At 42.7% G+C, this 24,482-nt stretch overlaps 1 protein-coding gene across 3 annotated transcripts in view; it reads left to right on the top strand.

The window, feature by feature from the left end:
• The window catches only part of LOC132959500 (rho GTPase-activating protein 6-like), a 72,031-nt gene extending 61,028 nt beyond the window's left edge, over positions 1-11,003 (top strand). For 2 of the 3 annotated variants that reach the window (XM_061032568.1, XM_061032571.1), the window contains exons 4-14: positions 85-233; positions 768-896; positions 981-1,176; positions 1,319-1,374; positions 3,300-3,450; positions 3,547-3,695; positions 4,857-5,036; positions 6,010-6,101; positions 6,180-6,400; positions 6,486-6,569; positions 7,538-11,003. In XM_061032568.1, the coding sequence (XP_060888551.1) occupies positions 85-233; positions 768-896; positions 981-1,176; positions 1,319-1,374; positions 3,300-3,450; positions 3,547-3,695; positions 4,857-5,036; positions 6,010-6,101; positions 6,180-6,400; positions 6,486-6,569; positions 7,538-8,079 (1,949 nt within the window). In that variant the 3' untranslated portion in view covers positions 8,080-11,003. The remainder of the gene's footprint in view (positions 1-84; positions 234-767; positions 897-980; positions 1,177-1,318; positions 1,375-3,299; positions 3,451-3,546; positions 3,696-4,856; positions 5,037-6,009; positions 6,102-6,179; positions 6,401-6,485; positions 6,570-7,537) is intronic. The other variant, XM_061032570.1, reaches the window with a different exon arrangement.
• The last annotated feature ends 13,479 nt before the right edge of the window (positions 11,004-24,482 follow it).

Raw genomic sequence — 24,482 nt, 5'->3', positions numbered from 1 at the left:
TTATCCATCTTCCATGTGTCCAACCCTTGATTTCCTGCCTTCATTTTCACATTCTTCATCCTCTCTTCCTGATGTTTTCCCCAGAATGCATACCCCAGGCCTTCAGTATACCCCTCTCCCAGGTCATCGCCAATGACAGGACGCACAGGCAGCGTCAGGACGGCTATCGTCAGGACCCTCCGCCCCGCGAGGAGCACAAGGACTCCTCAGACCTCGTCTCCTCCATTATACAGGTAAGTCTGAACTCAGCCGAATAATTGCCTCTGCCATCGCTGGGGGACTGATGCTTTGGACCCGGCTGTTTCCCCGATTAACTTGATATGTTTTTTTTAAGAAAGCAATCCTCTCCCAGAGTATTCGAGCACCAGTGGGAATATTTGACCTATACGCTGCACCATTTTAACTTTAATTTCTTCCACTGAAAATACCAAGGATGCTGTATCCATTTTACTGAGTGGAGTTTTCATAGATGATTCCCTCTGTTAACATTAAGGGTGCAATCACACCTAAGCCGTTTGGTCCATTTCAAACGAACTCTGGTAGGCTTTGTTGGATTGTTTGTTTGGTGGTGTGAAAGCTCAAATGAACACTAGTGCCAAAAGTGACCAAAGAACTGAACTCTGGTCGGAGTCAAAACAGGGCGGTCTCGGTTCGCTACCAAGTTCACCAGAGTTTGGTTCACCCTAGGTGAGATCTCGTTCTGGATAGTATGTGTGTATAGTATGAAGTAAAAGCCAAATCTAACTCTTGGATCATCTGTTCCGCAGTTTGCCACCAAGAGGCCGTCCACTAAAGAGTTGTCCAGTAGTAACTCCTCTTTGAGTTCCACCTCAGAGACGGCCAATGAGTCAACGTCACCCAACACGCCTGAGGCTGCACCCCGAGCACGCAGGAGGGTAAGTCATATCCAAGTCTAAGCTCCATAACAGTAATCGGGCCATCTTCAGCTTAAACTGATGAAGTACATGATTGTGTTGCAGGGAGGCATGTCGGTAGACTCGATCACAGACCTGGATGATAACCAGTCCCGCTTGCTGGAAGCCCTGCAGCTTTCCCTCCCTGCTGAGACCCCAAGTAAGAAGGAGAAGCATCGGGACAAAAGGCTGAGCCTCAATCCCATTTACCGGCAGGTGCCGCGGGTGGTCGACAGCTGTTGCCAGCACCTTGAGAAAAACGGTGAGCAGATACTTCACCACAGCAAACCACGCTACAATTAATACTGTATGTTAATTCAGTCTTTAACCCTCTGGTAGTTCTAACAAAGACAACAATTCCTCTAGTATACTTTAAAGTTGATTTATTTTTTGTCTCCACTCAGGTTTGCAGACGGTAGGGATCTTCAGAGTGGGAAGCTCCAAGAAGAGAGTCCGACAGGTACACATTTTTACAAGAACTCTCTTAAAATTCAACACGTCCAAGCTTTAACTGGGAATAGGCTCGGAATGGACTTTAAATTGGGTTAGTGTTGGGGCAAACATGAGCCACCAAGAGGAATACCAATGGGCCTGATTGGGCATACCATCTGGGAAGCAAATGTTGATACTAAACAGACGCCATGGTAGCTACATCTATACATTATGGGCCCTGTGGAGAGCTTTGAAAGGGCACTACACCAACATATTAGTAACCCCTTAAAGGACCTCATGCCCAATGGAAACAGAGGGCACGTTGGTGCCTTGGTTTGATATTGGTTGGATAGCCAAGAACACTCCATGTGCAAACAATTTGGTTCCAACTTTGGTGAGCTTATTGGGTCAATTTATGGTGTGGCGCTACAGAATTTCAAAGGTGTTTCAAAAGGTAACAGCATAGACTTTGATTCGTATCCTTTTCATACTCATCAAACTCATTTGCCTCTAATGCTCCTTTGCAAGTGGCTTTTTTTTAAGAACATGCCATGTTTACTCACAACAATCAGAGGCTATATTTGCAGAAAGTAGGATGAGTTATGCACGTGATGAATGTTATTCGCACTGATTTTCCATCTGAGAGTCAACAGCAACAAACAAAACCTCCTATCCAAGAAACGATTGTGTGGTAACCAACACAGTCCACCAAAGTGTTGCTTTGTTGGCAAATGTGCCAAAGCTCCTTCTTGTGCTTTTGCTACTGAATTAATGCAGAAAAGCACAAATTCAAAGGCATACTACTTATCAGATATATATACACTGATGCCGTTTGGTTACATATGCTCAATTGTGAGATCAGCCTACTCCTACACCTATTATTATATTTTACCTTTGATCCCATCGAGCACAAGAGAATATGTTAAAACAGGGTGAACCATCATGGGTCAATCAGTGTGGGCCACATTGTTCTTCACATAATTCTTTCTGATGATTGTGTTTACACTGACTTCCATTAGTAGCAGCCACAGGGCTCGGAAGAGGTTTGTTTGTTGCTCAGTGAGAAGAGGTTATTTATTCATCCACACACACAAGCAAGGCTTCAAAGAACACATCCAGAGAGATGTCTAAAAGTCGCTTAATTATAGCAGAGTTGGTGTTACATTGGAAAACAGTATAAGACTGACCCCCAGATAAAAAAATATGCAATCACTGTGTTTTAACTGATTCAATCACTTGATGAAACTGGTTTTAGATAGAGACTGATTTAGCCATGTTCCCAAGAAAGATCGATTTGATTGATTGTTTTTTAAGTGCCAAGGAAAGCAGGTTTTTGCCTGGAGGTACTTTAGGGTGGTGCCTCCGAAATGTTCCCAGTTAAGCCCAGAGTATTTTCGCTTAGTTTGGTTGGACACTAAAATGTGCTTCATGAGATTGAGCGTTCGGCGCCTGTATATGTTTATCATTATTGGACTGTATTGTAAACTCTCTTCATCAAGCTGTTATTTTTCACACATCTGTATATCATGTGTGACAAGTGTTCAATCTATTTTCATTCTCCACCGCTCTGTGTTTATATAATCTAATGTTAACATTTATTCAATTGCCACCACTGTCAGCTTCCTGTGAGATGAGGATTAGTTAACTTAATTTACTCTGAAAGTAAGGTCAATATGCAGTACAAATTACAAGTGTATGGCCAATAATAGACTTTTTTTTCTATGGAAGTGGAAGTCATCCAAGGGTCACATTGAAAAGATTTGTAAAACAAGTTTGAACCCTACCAGGTCACTGGGGGGGGTGGGGGGGGTGGGGCTTACAGGAAGTGAGTCGAAGTGGGTGTGTGCGCCACATGGAATATAATTTCCGTTGTTCTATGTGTGGGGGATGTTTTTTTTTCATTTGCCGTCTTCCTCTTTTTCTCCCTCGGCTTCTCCCCTCTTCTTTTTTTAGCTGCGTGAGGAGTTTGATCGGGGCGTCGACGTCCAGCTGGAAGAGGAGCACAGCATCCACGACGTGGCCGCTCTGCTGAAGGAGTTCCTCAGGGACATGCCCGACCCTCTTCTTACCAAGGAGCTATACACGGCCTTCATCAACACCACATGTTAGCGTTAGCTTCTCTTATCCCTTTGCTCACTCTCCTGCTCTCATCTCAGTTTTGATTTTGCAACCAATCCGTCCTTTTTTCCCCCCTTTGCAGTGTTGGATCACGATGAGCAGACGACAGTCACACAGCTACTGGTTTACCTGCTCCCAGCATGCAACAGCGATACCCTCCATCGCCTCCTGGAGTTTCTGTCCACAGTGACCGACCACGCTCAAGACCGGCAGGACAAAGACGGACAGGAGGTGAGCGTTAAGAGATGTCTTACTCCCAATTTCCAGAGCGACGCAGTCCCTGCAGCTGCCTCCGGGCTGCGCTCACGCTTCAGAAACAGACCCAGTGGGGAAGGGCACGCGCCATCTCGGCAAAACCCTGGTGCAAACAGCAGCGGCTAGCATGCACTATGTGAAAATTGGAAGTAATAGTCCAAAACATCCAAATTGAAGTTTTAGTCGCCTACAAACCAGTGCCAGCACATTTCAGGCAGCTTGTAAGCATCCTGTTTGCCTCGCGTTTCCACCTCATTGGGAGAAAATGACCTTAGAAGTGATAAGAATCTGTTTGTGCAGTTTGTATATTCCTCCAGGCACATTAGGCCTGAAACAGCATGAAATTGGGTGTAGCAACCAGACGCACCCAAAGCTCGACTGAAAAACATAACGCTCTCAAGAACCTTCCAGCTGGACCTTTTCAGAAGAAGGCCCCATCAAACTATAACTATATCATCAGGCTGTAAACACGATTCTGCAAAAGTTGAACAATATTCAACACTTTTGCGTCCAAGTCCCAATCCCCGTTTAGCCATTCACTCCCGCGTCATGGACTCATGAATGTGTGTGTGGAGAAGAGAAACTCTTGTTTAATTGAGTGTGTGTGAGAGGGGGAGGGGAGAGGGGTGTGTCCTGGCGTGTTTGTGCACAGATGGAAGTATGTTTTGGCTCGAAGAGACACATTCATACTTTTGACCACTAGGGGCTCCCATCTCTCCTTTGGGACTGGGAGTGGAAAGGAAAGGAAGCTGGGAAAGAAAGTTATCACTAAAAAAAGAAGGCCTTTAACTTTAGCTGCTGGTTGTATCACAGGATGCACACCATCAGCCAACACTGGTAGGAACAGATTCAGCTGTCATAGCATCTAACATTTCCAGTGCCGACTCACCCCATGTGCCGAGAGGACGGATGTGATGGAGACACAGAATGGTTGAGGGAGAGGTGATAAAACCAACATGAGATGATGGCAATGTCAGTGGGAAACTGGGTGGGGAGACAGGAGACAGCAAGAGGAGGTTTGTTTCTCAGGGCTCAAGCTGCTAAAGCCCAGTAGGCCTTGTCCAATGGGACCAGTTTAAGACTTCCTCAACGGCTAAGCATGAACTTTTGTCCCATTATTGGTCTTTCCAAATGCAGATCACAGGGAACAAGATGACGTCTTTGAACCTAGCGACCATCTTCGGCCCCAACCTGCTCCACAAGCAGAAGAGCTCGGACAAAGAGTTCAGCGTCCAGAGCATGGCCCGGGCGGAGGAGAGCATGGCCGTCATCGCCGTGTTGCAGAGGATGATCGCCAGCTACCAGACCCTTTTCATGGTCAGTCCTCAACTTCCTTCCTTCTTTCATTCATCCACTCCCTTGCTAAACACACACTTACCCCCCTCTCACATTCTTGTGTAGGCTTAAGGTAAGACAATCCCTCTTTGGCTTAGCTTAGCAGACAATGGTTTAGAATCAGTGAATGACAAAACAGACTCAGAGAAGGCGGAAAAAAGTGAGAAAAAACAACGAGAATGCGAGATGACAGGTGGATGACGACTGTTTTGGGTGGAATAACACCTGATTCTTTGCATTAGTATTTAAAAAATACAGTTAAATCTTGCCAGTTAGCCGACAGAAACAATGAGAACCATTCAGGGAAGAACCTGAGCTTGATCTTTGCAAAATGGAAACGGTCAATTCAAGCATGAAATCCTTCTTGTGGTGTCAGAAGAGGGCACGATTTTGCAAGGATTAATGCTCATCAGTTGCTTTTGTTCCTCTTTTTTTTTTTTTTTCTCAACCAGTGTGGACAGCCAGTTCAGGTCACCTCAAGTCCAAAAACCGTAAACCGTAATGTTTTGTAATCTGCCACTGCCAGTCCCGCCGAGGCTTACATTCCTGCACTGAGCCAATAAACGACTTTTTAAATCACATATTGTGAATTGGGTCTGACTTGCTCAGTCTTTGGGAGTAATAACAGAGTTTTAGGTGGCTCAGGTTCTCTGAATGACATCTCAGAGTTGTTTCGTAACATGCTTATGTTTGGATTTGGCAACGTCTGCTTTCAGAGAAATTAAGGATTAGAATCGAGTGTGGACAGAAGGTGTTGGGAAAGTCATAATAATCCTCATTTATATGGAGCCCAGATTTTAGACAAATTCATACAAATCACATTCAGACAATTACTAGGGGTGTTAATATTAAGGCATTAAATAATTAATCTTCTTTAGCCCTTAACTTCTGTTCAGGTTCCAAGGCTTCCAATACTTTATTTTTCACCACCGCTAATAGTTCACTTGTCTTTTAGGTGCCTCCTGATCTGCAAAATGAGGTTTTGATGAGTCTTTTGGACACTGATCCAGATGTGGTGGACTACCTTTTGAGAAGAAAAGCATCCCAGTGAGTTCTACAAGATCTCCTCATGTTTGTGTTTCCATGTTCCGTCACTATCTTGACACATCTCTAATTCCATCACAGGAGCCCTGACATGCTGCAGACAGAGGAGCCATTCACCCTGAGCGAGCGCCGCTCCTCCAGCGATTCCAACAAAGCGTCCAGTGGTGAGGTGTCTCCTTACGACAACAACTCGCCGGTATTAAGCGAGCGGAGAGGAGAACCAGGAAGTCCGGGCAGCGAGCAGCTTTACCGCGTCCCTGAACACTTCACTCTTCCTGGAGCGGACACGTGGGGTTCCAAAGGTAAGCCAAGCATCTCTCTGAGATTTGTAATCGGATTTTTTAACACTACAACGAGTGAATTGTCATATTTATTGGCTTCATTCAGACACTGTATCAGAGGAGCATGCCAATATTTGGGGGACGTGGCACACGACCCTGAAACCAGCGCTTAAGGACCAACCATACACAGGTAAACACATGTTCATGAGCCCTGGCCAATGGCTTCCTTGTGGATTAAAAAACAGTATTTAAAGGGGCAATCTGTAAGATATCTACTGTATTAAATCTTAAAACTTTACTATAACATGTTGAAGCTATGTTGAAGTGCTGGCTTCTCTGATGACAACGCAGCAGCCAGTATGTCCTCCTTCTAAGTTTAGATTCTGGTCCTGAATGGTCTGGATTTGTTTGGAACAGAAAAGGTTGGCGGTTTTAAGGCACCCCCACACGGCCGTTTTAAACGACCCTCAGTTTGCCAGATATGAGACCAGTTATCAGGTCAAACCGACAGGTGTTGCAGCGACGGTATCCGGCAAGCAAACTGGTAGAGATATACCCGACTTAAAAACCTTGTCAATGACCTTGGTAAAACTAGGATCCTTATTGGAGAACGCAGAAATCTTTTAAGGCCAATGCAGAGCTGGCACAGGGCTAAACACTGAAGCTTCCGTGTCCACAAAATGGTAACCTGCGTGCACCTCGACTCTAGGGGTGAGGGGGAGAGGGACGACAGCTCCAACGTTGAAATGAATTTAGACTGCTTACCAGTTTTAAACGCTTGCATCAGAGTCACATATTGCTCCTTTAAAAGAGTAAAAAGCTCTGTTCAAAATGCTTTAATCAGGAGCAATTACTTTAGCATCTAATCAGCATTCTGCTGGGTTTTTATCCATTTCTAGCTTTCTAATTTGCAGCTAATTTACACTTCATCTGTGATTCAACGTTAATACATTCAACTAATTAGCCAGCTGCTTAATACTCCAGCACAGAATGTAACAGCTGCAGTAGTTTGAGGAGAATGATTTGCAGGTACTGAAAATGTACTCAGTTTAATATAAGATGGAGCATATCTTTCTACAGTTTTGTCACACTGAGTAATGTGTGTTTTCCTTTTTATTTATTAACATAGGATTAATTCCACCAATGTTGTGCTTCCAGGTTCCCATGGCAACATGTCAGAGGGAAGCTCCCGCAGCTCACAGGAAGGTCTCGACGGACTCCACGGGGATGGCAGGCATCAGACACCGCTACAACGGCACGGCATGACTGAGATCAGACCACACCCCCCGGTCACCAGGGTGTGCACCAGCCCTCAAGTCGGGTCGGGACGGCCACGCCTGCAGCTCAGCATCAACCCGTCTGTGACGCCACACCTCAACAGCACGCATCGAGCGGTCTCGAGATCTCACGGTGGAGCGAACACTAGTGATGGTTGCCCCAACGACAGCCGCTGTCCTCCCCCTTATAACGCCCACCATCGACTGGCTAGCACACAAAGTTCACCCCAGCTAGCAACAGCGCAGCAGCCGTCCCTTCAGCACGGGAGGCTCAGTGCGGTGCAGAGTAACTCAGCCTCAACGACAGAGACCCAAATCGTGCCGCATACACCGGAGTGGCAAGACTGGCAGAGGGACCGGTGGCAGATCTGGCAACTGCTTTCCTCTGACAATGCTGACGCACTGCCTGAAACTCTAGTTTGAGCTGAGATTATGAACTGCTGCTCTGCTCGCCCACCATTGACCATTTTCCACACAGGGGCCATTTTCCTTCTTTTATCAAGCTAATAGTGGGAAGCTCTTATCCTGTTAAAATCACATACTATCATGGTCTTGGTTTCAAATCACATTTAAACACAGAGAACCTGACATGTCTGGCCATCTTCAAAGGTAAAACAATATTTGATCACCCATGAGCTACTGTTAGTCGACTATTGACATTAGCATTCAACCACTTCTGACCTTACATTACTGTGTGTGCAACACGATAGGATAGGAAAGGCATATATACACATCCAGCTAACGGCTAGCAAGCGAGCCAATATCAATGTTTGAAAATATCCCATATTACAATGGGAAAGGTGCACATTCTAGCTAACCATTGGCTAGTAAGTTATGCCTTTCCTATAGCCTATCTTATTGGTTGAAGCCCGACCTATGAATAAGCCAGCCGATAGTATCGGCCGATATTTGTTTATCCGGTAACTATCAGTATCGACTAATTTTATCTCAGATATACGTCAATAAAACTATCTATCTATCTATATATCCATCTCCCCATATTTAATAGAGCTAAGAAAGATATTGACCAATATATGAGTCTCAGATTTTTTTCTCCCCAATATCGGCCCCAAAAATCTCATATCGGTCGGGCCCTAGTAAACTAACTTGTTAGCATAGTCCACCTTGACTTGCTAATCATGCAGAAGCTACTGGTGATGTTAGCCATTCATTTAGGCTTTTCCTATTGCATTGAGTGACATGTTAGAAAGGAAATGGTTAAATGCTTACATTTGCTGTTTTCCATGGTAGCTTAAGGGTTCTTAGTTATATTGTTTTAACTTGAGATACGGCCTTTTCTGTATCTTCACCATCACTTGTACTTCCTATAGCTAATCAATAAGCAGCAGTTAAGGGACGATTTGTTCAAACACAGTCGTGTGACATTGTGAAAGCATTTGAGCTTTCCAACCAAAGCCCAAGACTGGGGGAAAATGGCCGTCCTTTGAAACTGGTGAATTGGTAGGATCAAAGCCCAACAATGACAATCACTCCTTAAATAATACTTTATTTTACCTTTTATCCTTTCCAAAAGACCTTCTGTTCTTATCCTACATGTGAGCACAATGCCGCTGTTGTTTACATCCGCAGCTGCCGCCTTATCCAGACTTTTACATCCAAGAGCCACAAGTGTTGAGTGTGGATGTAGCTTCTGCGTCTAGCCCCCTATATGTGTTGTCCTTAAAAATGCCCACAAGAAATACCTCAAAAACGTTTTCATGATGTTACCATTACCATTTATGCTTTTTCTAGTGAGTCAAGTCTTCATATATCAATGGAGAACAAATGATTTGTTACGATTTCAATGCATTGATTTTTATATATTTTAAAAACAATTTTTGATGTAACTAGTAGTAAACTGCTGCTAAATGTTGAATTTTACGTGAGTACTGGTGTCGTAGTTGAGCCACATCGGTACAAAAAGATCAAATGTTGAAATATGTATCAGTGTAAGATTATGTATGACTGTATATACAAACTGTTGATAGACCTCCTTAACAATATCTATATGTAAAGTGTATAATTTGCCAATCTACTAATAGTACTTCAGCCCTTTAACTGGCAGTCTAAATGTTGGTGTTCGTACGACTGCTGTTTTTGTCTCTAATATTGAATGTAAAGTACTTCACTTATGGCGAAATAGCTTGAACCTAGTTATCAAGCACTCAGCTGTAACTTTGCTTATATTGCCACTTAGTGTGGGAACAATGTGCCAAAGTCTTTTCTTTTTATACTACAGGACATTTATCGTACAGTTGTGTTCATTTCATCAAGGGATTTCTTGTAAAATGGTTCAAGAGCTTGTGTGACCATTGGCAGGTGTTGGTCAGAAATGTAAGCATCAAAGTATAAGGGGAGGGGGTCAGTTTATGACTCGAAAGCATGATGTCTCTGTCAAGATTGGTGTAAATGGATTATGTTGCCAACTATTGTTGTCATGACACCAGAATTTAAAATTTTAGATACGGTTCTAAAAAATCAAACGATATTGGTACCCGTTTCAAATCCAAAGCAACAAAAATAGAAGTCTTACGCACCAATCACGAGTCAATTTCCTGTTTTTAATTACCATTAATTTCGTATAAAATGCAAAACACTTTCTAATTTGCAGAAATACCAAAAATACCAGTATTTGTGCAACGTAGACAGTGCTCTTTCTCTTTTGCTCACGGCAGCTTTTGGTTGAATATATGACTGAAGATCTGAAGTCTTTTGAGAGCTTCTGCACTTTTGATAACCTTTTATATTGATGAATAGAATAACACAGATTGTATCATTTTAACATGTGGTATCAAAAAGTATTGAATTATTGGGGCGCCATTGGCCTATGTGGCTCATTTCCAGCATGTCATTTATTCAATATTTCAAAAAGTATATCCATCCATAAAATAAAGTGATAAAATCAAATAGTAGACATGTTGCCACACAGTCATATAGAACTTGTGTATGGAAGGCTGAATGGGACAAATTTAGAGCTACTGAAAAAAAGGTTCTAAATGTATCTTCAATGATGTTTTGAATTGTTTCTTACATTGCTCAAATGTTATGCAACTAATTGTCCACTTGCCCTCTTAGGATTGGTATGAAATATGTCAATATATACGCTGAGCATACATCTCATTACCTCAGATTGGAACTACATTTCCCACGTTCAAATTTCAAGTTCAAAAAAAGACTGATAAGAAGTTGGCTTAAAGTATGCATTTTGCTAAGATCGTAACATCCCGCCTTGAAATGATCCACTGCAGTAATAGGACACTGATCTATTCTTTCAATCAGACCTTTCAATAACTTTAAACTGGGGTATTACTAGCTGTCTGTCTTAGAGGCTTCAGTTTTCATTGGAATTTAATTGGAAAAACAAAAATGTGTGCTCATTTGTTTTGTCAATGCTATTCAGTATTGTTGGCCATACAGTTGGGGGAGAAGTTTTTGATCACACACACAACCAGTCTGTCCAAACCTTCTCAAATGTCATATTTTAGTGGGTATTTGCTGGCAAATATTTCACATTATTCTCAACTAATGGTGTAGTATTTGCCATTGCAGACATGTATCAGTACACACTCTGTATTAAAGGACATCTCTTGAGTGTGACCTGAAGATATGTAAAAACGGAAAAAAGTAGTGAAGGGTTTTGGCGCCATCTGCTGTCAAAGCATGTGCATTGCCATGATGCTTCCAACAGTTCACTTTTTTTTCTCTCTCCATGGGATCCATCTTTGCTAATTTAAACAGTTAGCTTGTAATTATAAGCACCTTTTTAATGTAAATGTGTATATCTGAGGAAATAAATGTGCCATACATCCTGCTCTTAAAAGCTGCTTCTCCATGCATTGCTAAAGGTCCATATTTTATGAGTTTTTTTTTTCTTGGATGACTTTTCTATGTCGAGTGTTGTAATATATAAATACAATATAACATTTTTTTATTCAACATGGAAAAAAGAGGAGGCCTACTCCTTGTGGTCCTAGCTTTGTCCTCCAACACAAAGACTGTTTGTCTTGTTGACGTCACCATGAGACTGAGGAAAGCTTGGTTTCATGGCGTTCTTTGGTGATATTTTTTGTGGGGTTTACTGGGTCCAAGTTGTAAAGGAAAGTCTGGTATTTGTTTTTGTACCGTGTGTCATCAATATGCTACAATGGAATTAAATATGATCAAATAAAACCTGGTGTTAAGGTCAATGCTTTGGAAATGTTTTAAAAAGAGAATGTATGTTTCAGCACATTATGTCATATAAAACAACTCTTTCCACTGTCCTAAGCGCCAATAAAAGGCACAAAAAAGCCCAAAATTTAATCTTGATATGCTGATGTCGGCGGATAATAACGGCTGGATGATAAATCGGTGGGGCTCTAATTACATGGTATACTTTTCCTCATTAGGGCTTTCATAGCAAGTATCTGCTTATGTTTGGAGTTATGTTTCTAAGGTGCACCAGGGTGCATAAGGTGTTAGAAATAAACAAAGAAATATGAGCCAATTAGCCTAGCTTAGCATAAGTGAACAGAAGCTTGTCCAACAATAATAATTTTTCATTTGTGTAAAAAAATTATCCCCATTTGGACTATGACGTGCAAAAAGAGAGACGGCGCGCTCTGCTGATGAAAGAGAGAGAGCCGACAATCATCTTCTGTTCTCAAAGATTTGATTCATGCCAAATGATTTTTCAAATGAAACTTCAATTTGACATGGATTACCAATTGCAAATCATTATTTTTATGGTTGCTCTACGTTCACTATGTTGGGTTTATTCGATTTCCTTCCTTTGTTAAAAAGACACAAATTACTGCAAGCTCTAGATGTGTCTGCTGAGCCAAAAATGGTTTGGGAAAAGCTGGAGGGCGGCTTCTTGCTCTTAATGCTTTTTTACTGATGAGTTAGAGGCCCACTCTGGGAATCACAGAGCTCGCTCTAAGACTTATGCAGAGTGCACTAACTAAATCATGTTCTACTTTCATGAAAGATGGATGCAACATTACTTTCAGACATTTTGCATTATGAATTGGAGTTGGATTTTTGTGTGCGATTAAATGTTCTTATGCACATGTATACATTATCAGGGTTTTTGTCCTGGCTCAAAATGAGGCGGTGGTGGTGGTACCTTTCCTACCTTGCACCTTTCTACTAGTTTAGTGTTAGAGGGGAGGATTCAGCCATTGAAGAGCTAAGGGAGCCCTGAAGTCTGAGAAAATAAGATGTCATCCTCACCTCTTAACCCTCACAGCTTCGCCTCTGACTTCAGATGTATGGACAAAGAGAAAGAAAAAAAAAACAACTGTGACTCACTCGGCTGTAAATGTCAGAGCGAGGCGTGAGCCGACTGTTTCAGCGTCTCACCTTCAAAATCTCGACGGAGCTGTGCAGGTTGAGCTGCGGCGCGCAAACCTCTTATTACGCCTTGAAAAGTACATGGCTGTGAGGGAAGTGTTGCAAAAACGAAGAGAGGCAGTGGACTAGTGAGCAAAGGGGAAATGTCAGAGGGTCAGATGAGTCATCGCTCAAGATGGCAGAAAAGGTTTATGCAGGGCTCAGGCCAAAGTAAATCAACACGTCTGAGAGGTTGCTTCCTGCAGAGAGGACGATGTCTGAATGTTCTGTTTAGTTTAACCCCTTTAACAGGAAAGCATGCATGCTGGCAAACCAACGCTAATGTAGTGCAAAGGTGTCTTATGGGGATATCAAAGTATGGAAATAGCCCGTCGCAACGCTACTGCCTTTTTCCAGCCGATTCAACATGTTGAACCCGACATTCAACATGTCACTCAATGGAATTACATTTTGACACCAACTAAGATGATATTCAGCAAAGTCTTTTTTCAGGCAGAAATGTAAAAAAAAATGGTGTTTCCAGGTTCCTAAAAGCTACAATTTCCTGCTTGTCTCCATCAATAAGCACAATCCAATTATTAGACGGTTGGTCGGACAAAAGACGCAATCTTAAGATGGCTCTGGGAGCAAGCTCAGCAAGGAGGTAAATGTGCCCTGAGGTGGAATTTCCAAAGATCAATAAAGGAAAACACAAAATCATAGAGCGTCACATGGAAAAATGATGTCACAGTCCTGCAGGGGGACTCCAGAAATGACACGCTCTTGTAGGTGGTGTTTGTGTGGTCTATGGTGGGTTATTCACTCCTTTAATAATGTTTGTGTTTCCTGGTTTCTTGGAAATACTCTGTCTTTTATTACATTTATCTGTCGGCCACATAAACCTTCTTTTTATTACTCAGGTTGTGTTACATGTAACTCTCCAGTTTCACCACTAGAGGTCAGCCATCCGCCTGGAATAGCTTCCAGCAGTGGGTTCAAACTTGCAGAAATCAACACACTTTTGCCTCTCTTGTTTTTGCAAATATCCCAAATGACCACGTGTAATAATGGTAATACACAAAACCAGCCACAGAGGGCGACAAAAGCAGGAGATAACAGGAAAAAGGAGAAGAGATAAGACAAAGATTTCATGGCTTTTGGTTTCAATCCTCTTTGTGTTGCCTGATGGGGTATTAAATCACCTCACAGACCTCGCCCCCCCCCCCCCCCCCCCCCCCCCAAAAAAAAAAAAAAAAAGAGAAGTGGATTTAACTGCTTTGGGAGTAGACATATTGGAAAGGTAATGAGTGAGCATTTGGGAGTCTGACTCTGCATGTGAGGGGGATTCTTAAGGTCTGGCTGACGGAGAGAGAACCAGTACTCGTGAAAGAGTCTGGACACTTATTCCAGGGTCCCAATTAGCATGTAGCATCCTGCTGAACAAGGTTTTTCGGACTCATTTTCATCAGCGGACGCGGAGAGGCAGTGTATTTCGGATAACGCACTTTGGGTCCTCTTCATCCATTTTTTTCTTTTGTCCCCCTTTGGGTTTTGTTCTTGGAAAGACGCCAGATTTTTTAATAGAATTTGGTGGACCATGACAACAAAAACAAAGCTTCTTTATTTCAGCGGCTAATGACTTGGCTCGCAGTAGCGTTACCCAGTTGGCCGAGTTGAAAGACAAAAAAAAAAAAAACATGCACGCACGCACAAATAGGTATGCATGAACTCGTCCACACAGAGGCATTTGTAACTGCCAGAAGAGGAAGAGCTACTGGAGGGAGTTAAATTAGAAAATCATGCATTATCTGCAAACGAAATGTGGATTTAAGTTTGTTCCATCACAATTTGGAGGGGCTTCTGAGGATGTGCATGCACAATCCTTCGTCTTTGGCACACACATGCAGGAGAAACACATGGTCACACACACACACACACACAGCCTCGGAGGAATCCGGGCCCACAAGGTCCTCATTAGCGGGCCTAGTTGGTTCATTGTCATCATGTGTTGCCTCACGGAGTCCAAAAACAGGCCTGGAGACAAAACGTTAGTAAAACGTGGACGAGGCTCCTGACCTGAATTAATCCATCTGTAAATCGTTGTCTAATAAATCACATCACAGCCTGAGAAAAGAGGAGTAAAGAACACATCATAAGTCCACCTCTGTAGATTGTCTTTCATGCGCGGATCGATGACAGCAGAGAGACGCCTGACTTTAGGTGTTATGTACTTTTTCAATCACATGTTTCACCTTCAAAAGGAGTCTGAGATTGCACACCTCCACAAAGCTGCACGATCCTACAAATTCAACTGAAACTATCAGACATGTGGATCCTAAATGAAACTCTTAAAGGTCACATATAATCCTCCTTTTCAACAACTTTAAATACGTCTCAGAGCTCCACAAAGCATATTTGTGTAGTTTCTTGGTCTAAATCCACTCTGATCCTGTATTTGATCATGCCTTTAAACCCCTCTATTTCAGCCTTGCTCAGAACAGGCTGTTTCTGTGTCTGTACCTTCAAATGCAAATGAGCTGTGTCTGACCACGCCCCCTTTCTGAAATGGGATGAGGCTCGGGCTTTCTCGCTCCATGCCCTGTCGTTTACGGTGAGAAGGCAGACTCAGAGGGCAGAACAAACACCTAGCTGTGGGAGTGTCACCCACCTGGGGGAGGGGTTACTGCCCTTCGTGATGTCAGAAAGGGAAAAATCTCCAAACGGCCTGTTTAAGCACACATTTTCTGACAAGTGGAGCAGGCAAAAGACAGAGAGGATGGACTTTTAGCTTAAAAAAGCTGCAAAACTACGCTCTAGTGATGACAACATTTTCCAAAGGGCGGATGAGTCAAGATGACAAATGGTACACAAACGCCCTGTTCACAACGTCCTCTGACTAAGCAAAGGTTTTGTGTGTGTTGGGTTTAAACTAACAGCAGAATGGCTGCAGCCTCTGGATGATTTATTGTTACCAATGTGTTCATTGACTGTACAGTCATGTGACTGTCCAACCGACCATGACATACACTGATCTGCCCTCGGGAGTGGAAATGCACAGACATGCTGTACACATGTTGGCACACACATCTACACCCCCATACACACACATGCAGCCTTTCTCATGGGCCAGTTGTGTAAGTTAACAAGAACAAATACGTTTCCACAGTTTGGTACATCGGTTATTTCCAGTCAACTGCGATTCTAACGAGGTCATGCTCCGTACTGAGTGAGCTGGCATATCCTCGAGTAAAGATCTGAGTTAAGGGGAAACAAATCAGATGTTGCTTGATTCGTAGATACAAGGAGACCCCAAAACAAAAAACAAAAAAACAAGATAATCGATACAATAAGCTGCTAATCCCTTAAATAACCTGCTATGCGGTACACCAGTGTTAATTACAGCCTGACCGATTAATCGGCTGGCCGATAATATTATCGGCCAATATTAGCATATCAAGTTACCATCGCTCTGCTGCTGTGCTCACGTTCCAGAAACAGACCCAGTGGGGCAGGGAGCACGCAGTCGGATGGAGAAAAACTATGGCAGTAACCAATTGTGTCCACGATTCTGCTGGTGTCAAAGCCCTGAACTGCCCGCCAACTGTATTGTGGGCTCATGCTTTTTTTGTATGGGTGGGATATATATGTATATATGTGTTGTGTTGTGTGTTTGTTTGTATGCTGGCTGCTGGAACACCTACATTTCCCTGCTGGGATGAATAAAGTATATCTTATCTTTATCTTATCTTATCTTGGACTACAATAAGAAATGCTAATGCTAAAGCCCGATGTGTAATTTTACACATCTCCACCACCGTTCATTCCTGCCTGGTGATGTGTGAGAAAAAAAAATGTCCTTGAATAAATTATAGTAGCTGAATAAAACATGTGAGTGATACATTCCTGATGAGGAGTTCACTTTGGGGGCTGTTAAATAAGTCAGAGAAGTCAGAGCAGTTCAAAATGTTTGGTTTGAATTAACAGGAGAATCATTTATAAGGCTTAAATTCCTTCTTTTGATTTCAGTTCAACTTGTTGTTTTTTTTGTATTGATGAGATCAATAAGAGGACTATTTAGCAGTACGGTTGAACTCTAGCTGCGTTGATTTGAGCCCCTCATTGGTGAAATCACTACTCCCCCATAGCACTTGAAGGCAACACAATGCAGCATTAATGTTCTTCACCATGATGTTCGCTAAACTGACACTCCTTGAAGTGCTGCTATTTATAGGAAGAACACACATGATGAACTGAGGTGTGATTAAGTCGTTTTTTTTTATGTTGTCAGGCAGACTTCTTCAGTTCAACATTTTTTCAAAGAGGACTTTTTTGTGTGTGTGTGTGTGTGTATGTGTGGAAAATGTCTTTGAACTGAGCATCCGAGTGAGATTTTAACGGATGAGCTTCGAAAGCGTGGTTGCCAGCTGGTGTCTGTGGAATCCTCCTGCTGTGCTGTGTGCAGGGGCCGTGATAGTGAAAAGATCCTGTCCGGAGTTACTCTCTGGCTCGTCATCAGAGCTGACCGTTTGGCTTTCATTCGCACCTGTCCTTGGGATAAACAAGCTCCAAAAAAAACAAAGCTGAGCTGCGCTGAGCTGAGGGGGGCTTTACCTGTTGTCGGGAGGAAGCAGGGACCTGTGACATGTCGGCATGGTAACATAAAAAACAACTGAAAGGAAGAGCATGGAAGTTCCGGGTCACAAGCAGAACACTTACAGTATGTTACCGTAAAACGTAAAGTGTATTTAAGGGTGGTTTCACACTAGGGACCCGGGTCTGGATCCGAGTACTCTTCACCCTGAAGTCAGGTTCACTTGATAATTTCTCCAGAGAGAAGCGAGGTAACACATACTGACACATCTTTGCAGTCCTCTCTGCGCTCTTCAAAGTCACTTCGGACGCTGCGATTGACCCTCCCCCCTTCCTCCCTTGCCCTCATTCACTCATAATCAATGTGCAATCAGCTCCACGTCTAATTGTGAGGCTATCACGCAGCAAGCTTCAGTAATGGTCCGGAGAGCAGATAATACACTGATTGAGGCCGAGTTCTCCTCATCTCCTTTTTTTTTTTTTGCACGAGCACATTATTTGAAGTCCGTGCCTAATTACGCATTATGAAATGACATGAGGGGAAACCTTATAAAAGCCGTAGAGCGTTAAATGTCAAGTTCATTAAAAATCTGCAGCCAGGATTTCAGTCATTGTGTAATAACCGAGTTACTCCTATTGATAGGCCAAAGTTAGATTTAATGATGATTGGAAAACTTCTAATTAGACATTTTTGGAGATTATGTGAGATGGAGGATTTTTACATGATCAGGGTTGAATTTTAAGTATTGGAATCAAAAGTCCTTCTCGACTTTGTTTGCTTTACTTATCGATGTTCAATCAAACAAAGTGGCTCCTGGCAGGACACAAAAACCTGCCATGAATTATTCAACGTGGTTAACATTATTAAGGATGGTACCAGGGCGACTCAAAGATACCGCAGAGGTTTCAAAAATGGACGGGCAGAAAAGGTTTTCTTCTTCGAGTTTCAGTTTGGGAAAGTTGAATCCCCCCGTGGGCTCCCTGTGTCTGACTCAGAGAGGGGTGCATGAGTGAGGGATGAATAATGCAGGTCAGGATCCTATTGTTTGGTGAAGGCCCTCTGCAGCCCAAGGGGGAAGCGCGGGAGACTTTGTGAAATATTGATTGCCCACTTTAAAGTTGTTGTGCGGATGCCGGCCGGCCTGGAAGATGTGGACAGAGTTTTTCTTTGTCTTTTCTGGATAGTGAGGGTATAGGGGTCGCCGTGACAACAAAGACACCCTGAAGGTCGGATTTTGGCCAGCAGTTTTGGAAATGGCTCCTCCATACTTGGTTAATAAGCATCATATCTGCCCATATTAGCTAATCCAGTGACTATTGGTATTGGCTCATTTTTAGAGCCCGACCGATTAATCGGCCAGCCGATAATATCGACCGATATTAGCATACCAGGTGACAATTGGTATCATGCACAGTTATTCTCCAGTTGAGTGATCATCTAGTCTAAGTTATCCTATCTATCTCTAAAGATGGAACATAGATCAAAGGAAAATATCGGCTGCTGAAGCGGTGTCTGATTTTTTTCTCTCCCCAATATCAATATCGGCTCCAAAAAATCCCAAATCGGTCGTGCCCTGAATCTTACACAACCTCAGCAAGATCAGACTCAGAGCACCTGGAAAAAAGACACCTGAGTCAAAAGCACCTCTCAGCCTGAATTCAGTTGGCTTTGTGCCTTGCCTAAGCAGTTATGAGTGACAAAACAGCGGTCCCTCCTGCAGTCTAGAGATGGATTTGCCTCTCTGTGTGATCCTGTCCTCTGTGTGACTGGTGAGCACAGGCGTCAAAGTGGCCCAGAAAACCCCAGGAGCAGCAAAAAAGGGAAACGGTGGTATGGAAATGACACATGACAGGGCAGTAGAGGAGGGAAATGCAAGGGCAGAGAGAGAGTAGAGAGAGAGGTGGAGGGTTAAAAGGGAGGAACGACAGGATGGTGAAGGTGAAGAGAGGAGAAGGGACAGCTATGCTATAATTATAGGGACATGAGAACCTGGCTGTCTCTTCGGCTCCTCTTTTAGCGTGACTGTACAGAAATCTGCTCCACCTCTGCATTTCTTCTCCTCCAGAGCCTGTTGTTAGTGGCCATTCTGCAATGTTTCCTTGTGCACAAAATCCTTTCCTGTGCCTTTATTATAAGGCCATATAAGCGTTTACACATTCTAATGTTATCAGCCGGCAAAATGGTGCCGCAATAGTAATTTTATAACTCTTAACAAGCGTAGAGAGACTGATAGCAGAGACGAGTTAGCCGTACCACTTCCCCTTCTACTCTTGCTTTCCTCATCTTCGACTCTGTCTGCCAATTCCTCCCACTCTGTCCCCGTCATATCAGAAAAAGATCTATCCCCTCCGAACACACTCACAATTAACATTCCAGCACATGCCGCTGAGTTCACCGCCGCTTTTCCAGGGGAAGTGTCTGCTTTTGCTTTTCTTCTGCGGGGAAACTTCATGACATTTTCATTGTCCCACAGCCAGCGCCACAGCACAGCCTCCTGTTTATAAAGCCCGAGGAAACTGCAGAAAAATGTGCATGCCTGCAGTAAAAATGTGAGTTTGTGAGATTGTATTTGCAGAGTATCACAAGCACGGTTCTGTTTTTTTTTTACAACAGGAAATTAGTTTTACAGAAACGTGCAGATATGACTATATCCTATACACTGTGGGCATATTAATTTTTCATTGCTAGGTTATGTGTCGTCTGTTCTTTACTTTCACCGTTTTCTTTCCATTTGATTTCCCTTCTTCTCAAAGTGTCCACTTTCTCAGTGAAGAGGAGGAAAAGATCCCTCATGAATTACTCAAGTGTAACGCATAGAAGCCACAGACGCTTGTCGTCTACAAGCAAGACTTTAAGTTATGGCACGTCTAACTTTACAGAGGGTTTGTTTTCTCCCCTCTGGGATATGAGCTCTTATACGAGGCTTTGCTTTTATTTTTAGAAACGATAGTGGCGAGGCTAAAGAGGCGGCAAAGTCAGTCGGCCAAGTCTGTCAACCCAACACGTATCTTCAGGGTGAACTAAACATTGCACAAAAAGTAAGGAAATTTGTGTTTGGTAGATTCATTCTTTGTTGTAACAATGCTTCTTGGCATTAAATCTTATACAGTTGGAAAGCCTGTTCATTTCGATTTTAAATGGTGCCACATTTGGAAGGAAGATGCATTTGTGGGATGAGCAGCAGAGCTGAGTGTGTGGGTTGAGCCCATGAAAAACTTGCCAAATCTTCATGCAGGTCACAAGGGATTATATCACGTAGTCCTAAAATAGAACCATGACCAAATGGAAATGGCTCTGGGACCCACTTTTGGGTCCTGACCCACCAGTTGAGAACAACCTCTCTTTTCCTTGCAGACAGTATTCCAGTAAGAATGGCTGGAGTCAAATTCCAAAGTGAATAAACAAGCTATTGAGGAAAAAATTGTTTTTGGTTGTGTGATACATCCTGCTTAAGGAGCAAAAACAACAACCACAGAGAAACATTTTGTCATACTTGACAAGGTCAGCTAATAAGAAGCTAACACTGAAGCCTGGAAAGTGCCTGTGAAATTAAAGTTGCATAGTAAAAAAACACTCTCCTTTTTTTTATTTTTAGCAATAAATGAATTAGCTGATTATGGTTGCAGGGCTTTTAGCAGCGGGCATTATTTGTTCACTGTGATTTTACAAATGTCTTTGAATTAATGCCGAGACTTTACGATTCTATACACAAAACCATAAAATTACACTTGATAGCTCTCTCTGTATCCATCTTGGAGGCTTATAGTGCATCAACCTTCATTTCCAGGATTTAAATGCTTTCCTCATCAAATACATATTTGGCTTTATTGTGCCTTTATTGTCCCAACAAGACAATGGATAGTCGGACATTAGGAACAGAGAGAGTGGGTAAAGACATGCTAGAAAGGAGCCACAGGTTGGACTTGAACCCTGGGCCGCCAGCCTCGAGGACTACAGCCTCTGCACATAATATGGTGTGCAACCTAACCACTCGGCCACCAGCGCCCCATCAAATACATCTTGAACAGACCTTTTTTCCATTCTCTCAAGTCGTTGATAGAAGAACCTGCAAGTGGTACATGCAATTATATTCTAAATATGCAGCTCAAAAGGTATTACAGGTGCGTTCCAAGGCTTATATGGAGGATGACAGTGCGGTTCATCTTTTGGACGATGACTGACGGCAAATTCAGGTTTCTTGTCCAACTACATCAGGACGGAGTCTGCAAAAAGCCCCTTCAGAAGAGATACTTTTCGACAGGACTTGGTTACTTTTCCAGTGTGTGATACTTTAAAGAGCATTACAAGAACACTGCTGTGTTATTAATTCCACTTATGCATTAAAGCTAAAGTTGTATGATCAACGTTAAATCTGCCAGAAGTAGTCCAGTTCAAATTCTCCATGTCCTCAGTGGGTGGAAATATCCACTGTGTGGTTTTGAGCAGGGTGTGTCGGCCCCACATCTGTGGTCTTTCATCAACTCCAGAAAGGTCTGCATCAGCCTCCAGTGCTTTCAACTCCTCTTAAAGAGTGCAACTGTCTTATTGTTTTCACAATGACAAGGGGGGGAGTTATCATATGTAGCTTCATCTACTATCTCGGTGGCTGCTGATGCAAATTCAAAGTGATCATCTGGTCGGAGTTGGAGAGGCAAAATCTGACTACAATTTGTGTCCAACGACTTTCCCCAAGACCTCCGTTTGCTCTGTCATTCTGTATCTCTTTAAAGTACAAACAATGAATAAGAGCCTTGTTTGTGGACTCCCACAGAGTCTGCAATTTCATTTGAATTCCTATTTTTCCATGAGTTCAAGCTTTTACTTAACCAAATTATACATCTTGAGAAAACCCCATGTTAGATAGAATTACAGAGACAGTTTCCCCTACTTCTTGAGGTAACATTGCAGATGGAGAGCTCATGTTATGCTGCTGACTGTTCAGTGGCCTCCTTACATGGAAAGATAACAATTTTAACCCTTTGATGACAATGGAGCAAGGATAAAGCAAGTTCACGAGTATCGGTAGTAAATTTCCCGTCAGACATATGGAGGGGTCAGTTTTTTTTACTACAACCAGACAGTGGCTGAACAGTAGTACATCCGAAAGCTGTTCGCTAACCGTCACTAAAAAAAACAAAGAAGAAAGCATTAGCGTCAGGTGACACAACCTGTAGCATAACAGACTGTAGAAGGTTGCTAAGAAACTTAAAGAGCATCTGTTAACTTAAAGAATGATCTGTTGTACATCTCTTAATTTAAAACTACCACGACATGATACTAAATCTGTCAGCAACAAGTTAGACTAGGAACTACGTTAGAGCCTGACCGATTGATATCGGCTGGCCGATAATGTAGGCCGATATTAGCATTTCATGTGGCTATCAGTATCGGCTCATTTTATGTCCAACATGTGTCGATATACATAGGTTTATTCAATTTAAGTTTATTATTTATTTCCCGGTATCAGTATTGGCCCAAAAATCGTTTCGGTCACATCGGTCGGGCCCTAGTCTTAATTAGTTATTTGATGCTCTAAAAAGCATCAAATAACTCCTACTGCCCAGACTTGGACTCCAAATGCATCACCAGCGCTTAGATATCAGCGCCCGTTATGTGTGTTAATTTGCAGTAACAACAGGAGGAGGTGGAAGCGTGTCCTAAGGTGACTTTTATACCGTTGATACTAAGTCAACTGAGTTCAACCGGCCGATCAAAACATCAATTAAAAGGACAGCATCAGAAATGACGCTAGCCACATCTGACAAGTACGGGAAGACAAGTGCCTGGCTGGTCACAACTCACTGTCCACTTTTGTGCCCCTTCAACTAAATACTCTGGGAAATATCTACTCTGGATTTATGAGTTCTACGAGTAAGAGATAGAGGGCTGCCAAAAGCTGCCATCTGACATCAAGTGGTATTCCTCACATGTTTGAGATTTAAGATGTGTTGACAGGGGATGACTTCAGGACAGTTGGAGCACATGAAGCTTGTTTTGCTGTCGACTTGCCAGAGAGCGGCATAAGGTGGCCGCAGGTCAAGTGACTAAAGATTTGCATGTTTGAGTTTGACCTCAAAAACAAAAGATTGTTATCTCATATCAGGTTCATACCTAAAAATGGAAGCTGGCGGCATATGCAGAAATAACTTCAGAGTTAAACTGTAATTTGTTCAGCAGAGAACTTTGCATGACACCCGAGCTGCGCGTCCACATGCCTCAGAGGAGCTTGGTGTTTTTCTGGTTAGCACAACAAACAGGCTTCTTAACCAACAGATCTGAACGTCATTCACTAAAGCTGGGCCTTTAACTTCAAACAGGCCACATGTGTCCTATGGCGCAGGCATGCTCTAGTGTGTATTTTCATCTGCATCAGCAGTTAAAAAAAAAACAACAACAGCTTATTATGCTGTTTGTTGTTCAGGACCTGCATGTGTTTGGGTTGCATCTGCCAGAGCAATTTCAACATCAGGGGCATGAGCACAAAATATAAGCTCATTAAAACCAACACTTGCTGGAGGATTTTCTGCAAACTTTGTGCTGGAACTAATTTGAGGACAGGTTTGCATAATTTGCCCTTTGAATGACCCACCAGGCGTTTTTTAAAAACATAATTTTTCAGATAATTTTAAGAGTTCAGCTGCTTGAAGCCGATGTAACTCTTGAACTCAGAGCTAATCTGATTGTGTAACTCTTCAAGACGTTTTTTTGGCAGTTTGATGGAAGCATGAGTCGGCATGGGTTAGAGAAAATCCAGTGGTTGAGGAGATGCTCTTTGCAACTAACCAGGAACTTATCACCTGACTCTGGTGTTGCTATCTCTCTTAGAGTCATTTTGCCTTATTTTTGGTTTTCAGATTCTCATTATTAGGGCTCTAACTAATCTATGTTATTGATCAATTTTTCAAAAGCATCTCCAATATTT

The sequence above is a fragment of the Labrus mixtus genome, chromosome 24 (assembly GCF_963584025.1).
Source record: "Labrus mixtus chromosome 24, fLabMix1.1, whole genome shotgun sequence".
Classification (NCBI taxonomy): Eukaryota; Metazoa; Chordata; class Actinopteri; order Labriformes; family Labridae; genus Labrus; species Labrus mixtus.
The sequence above is the reverse complement of the archived record's forward strand: the minus strand, read 5'-3'. Positions and strand labels throughout refer to the sequence as shown.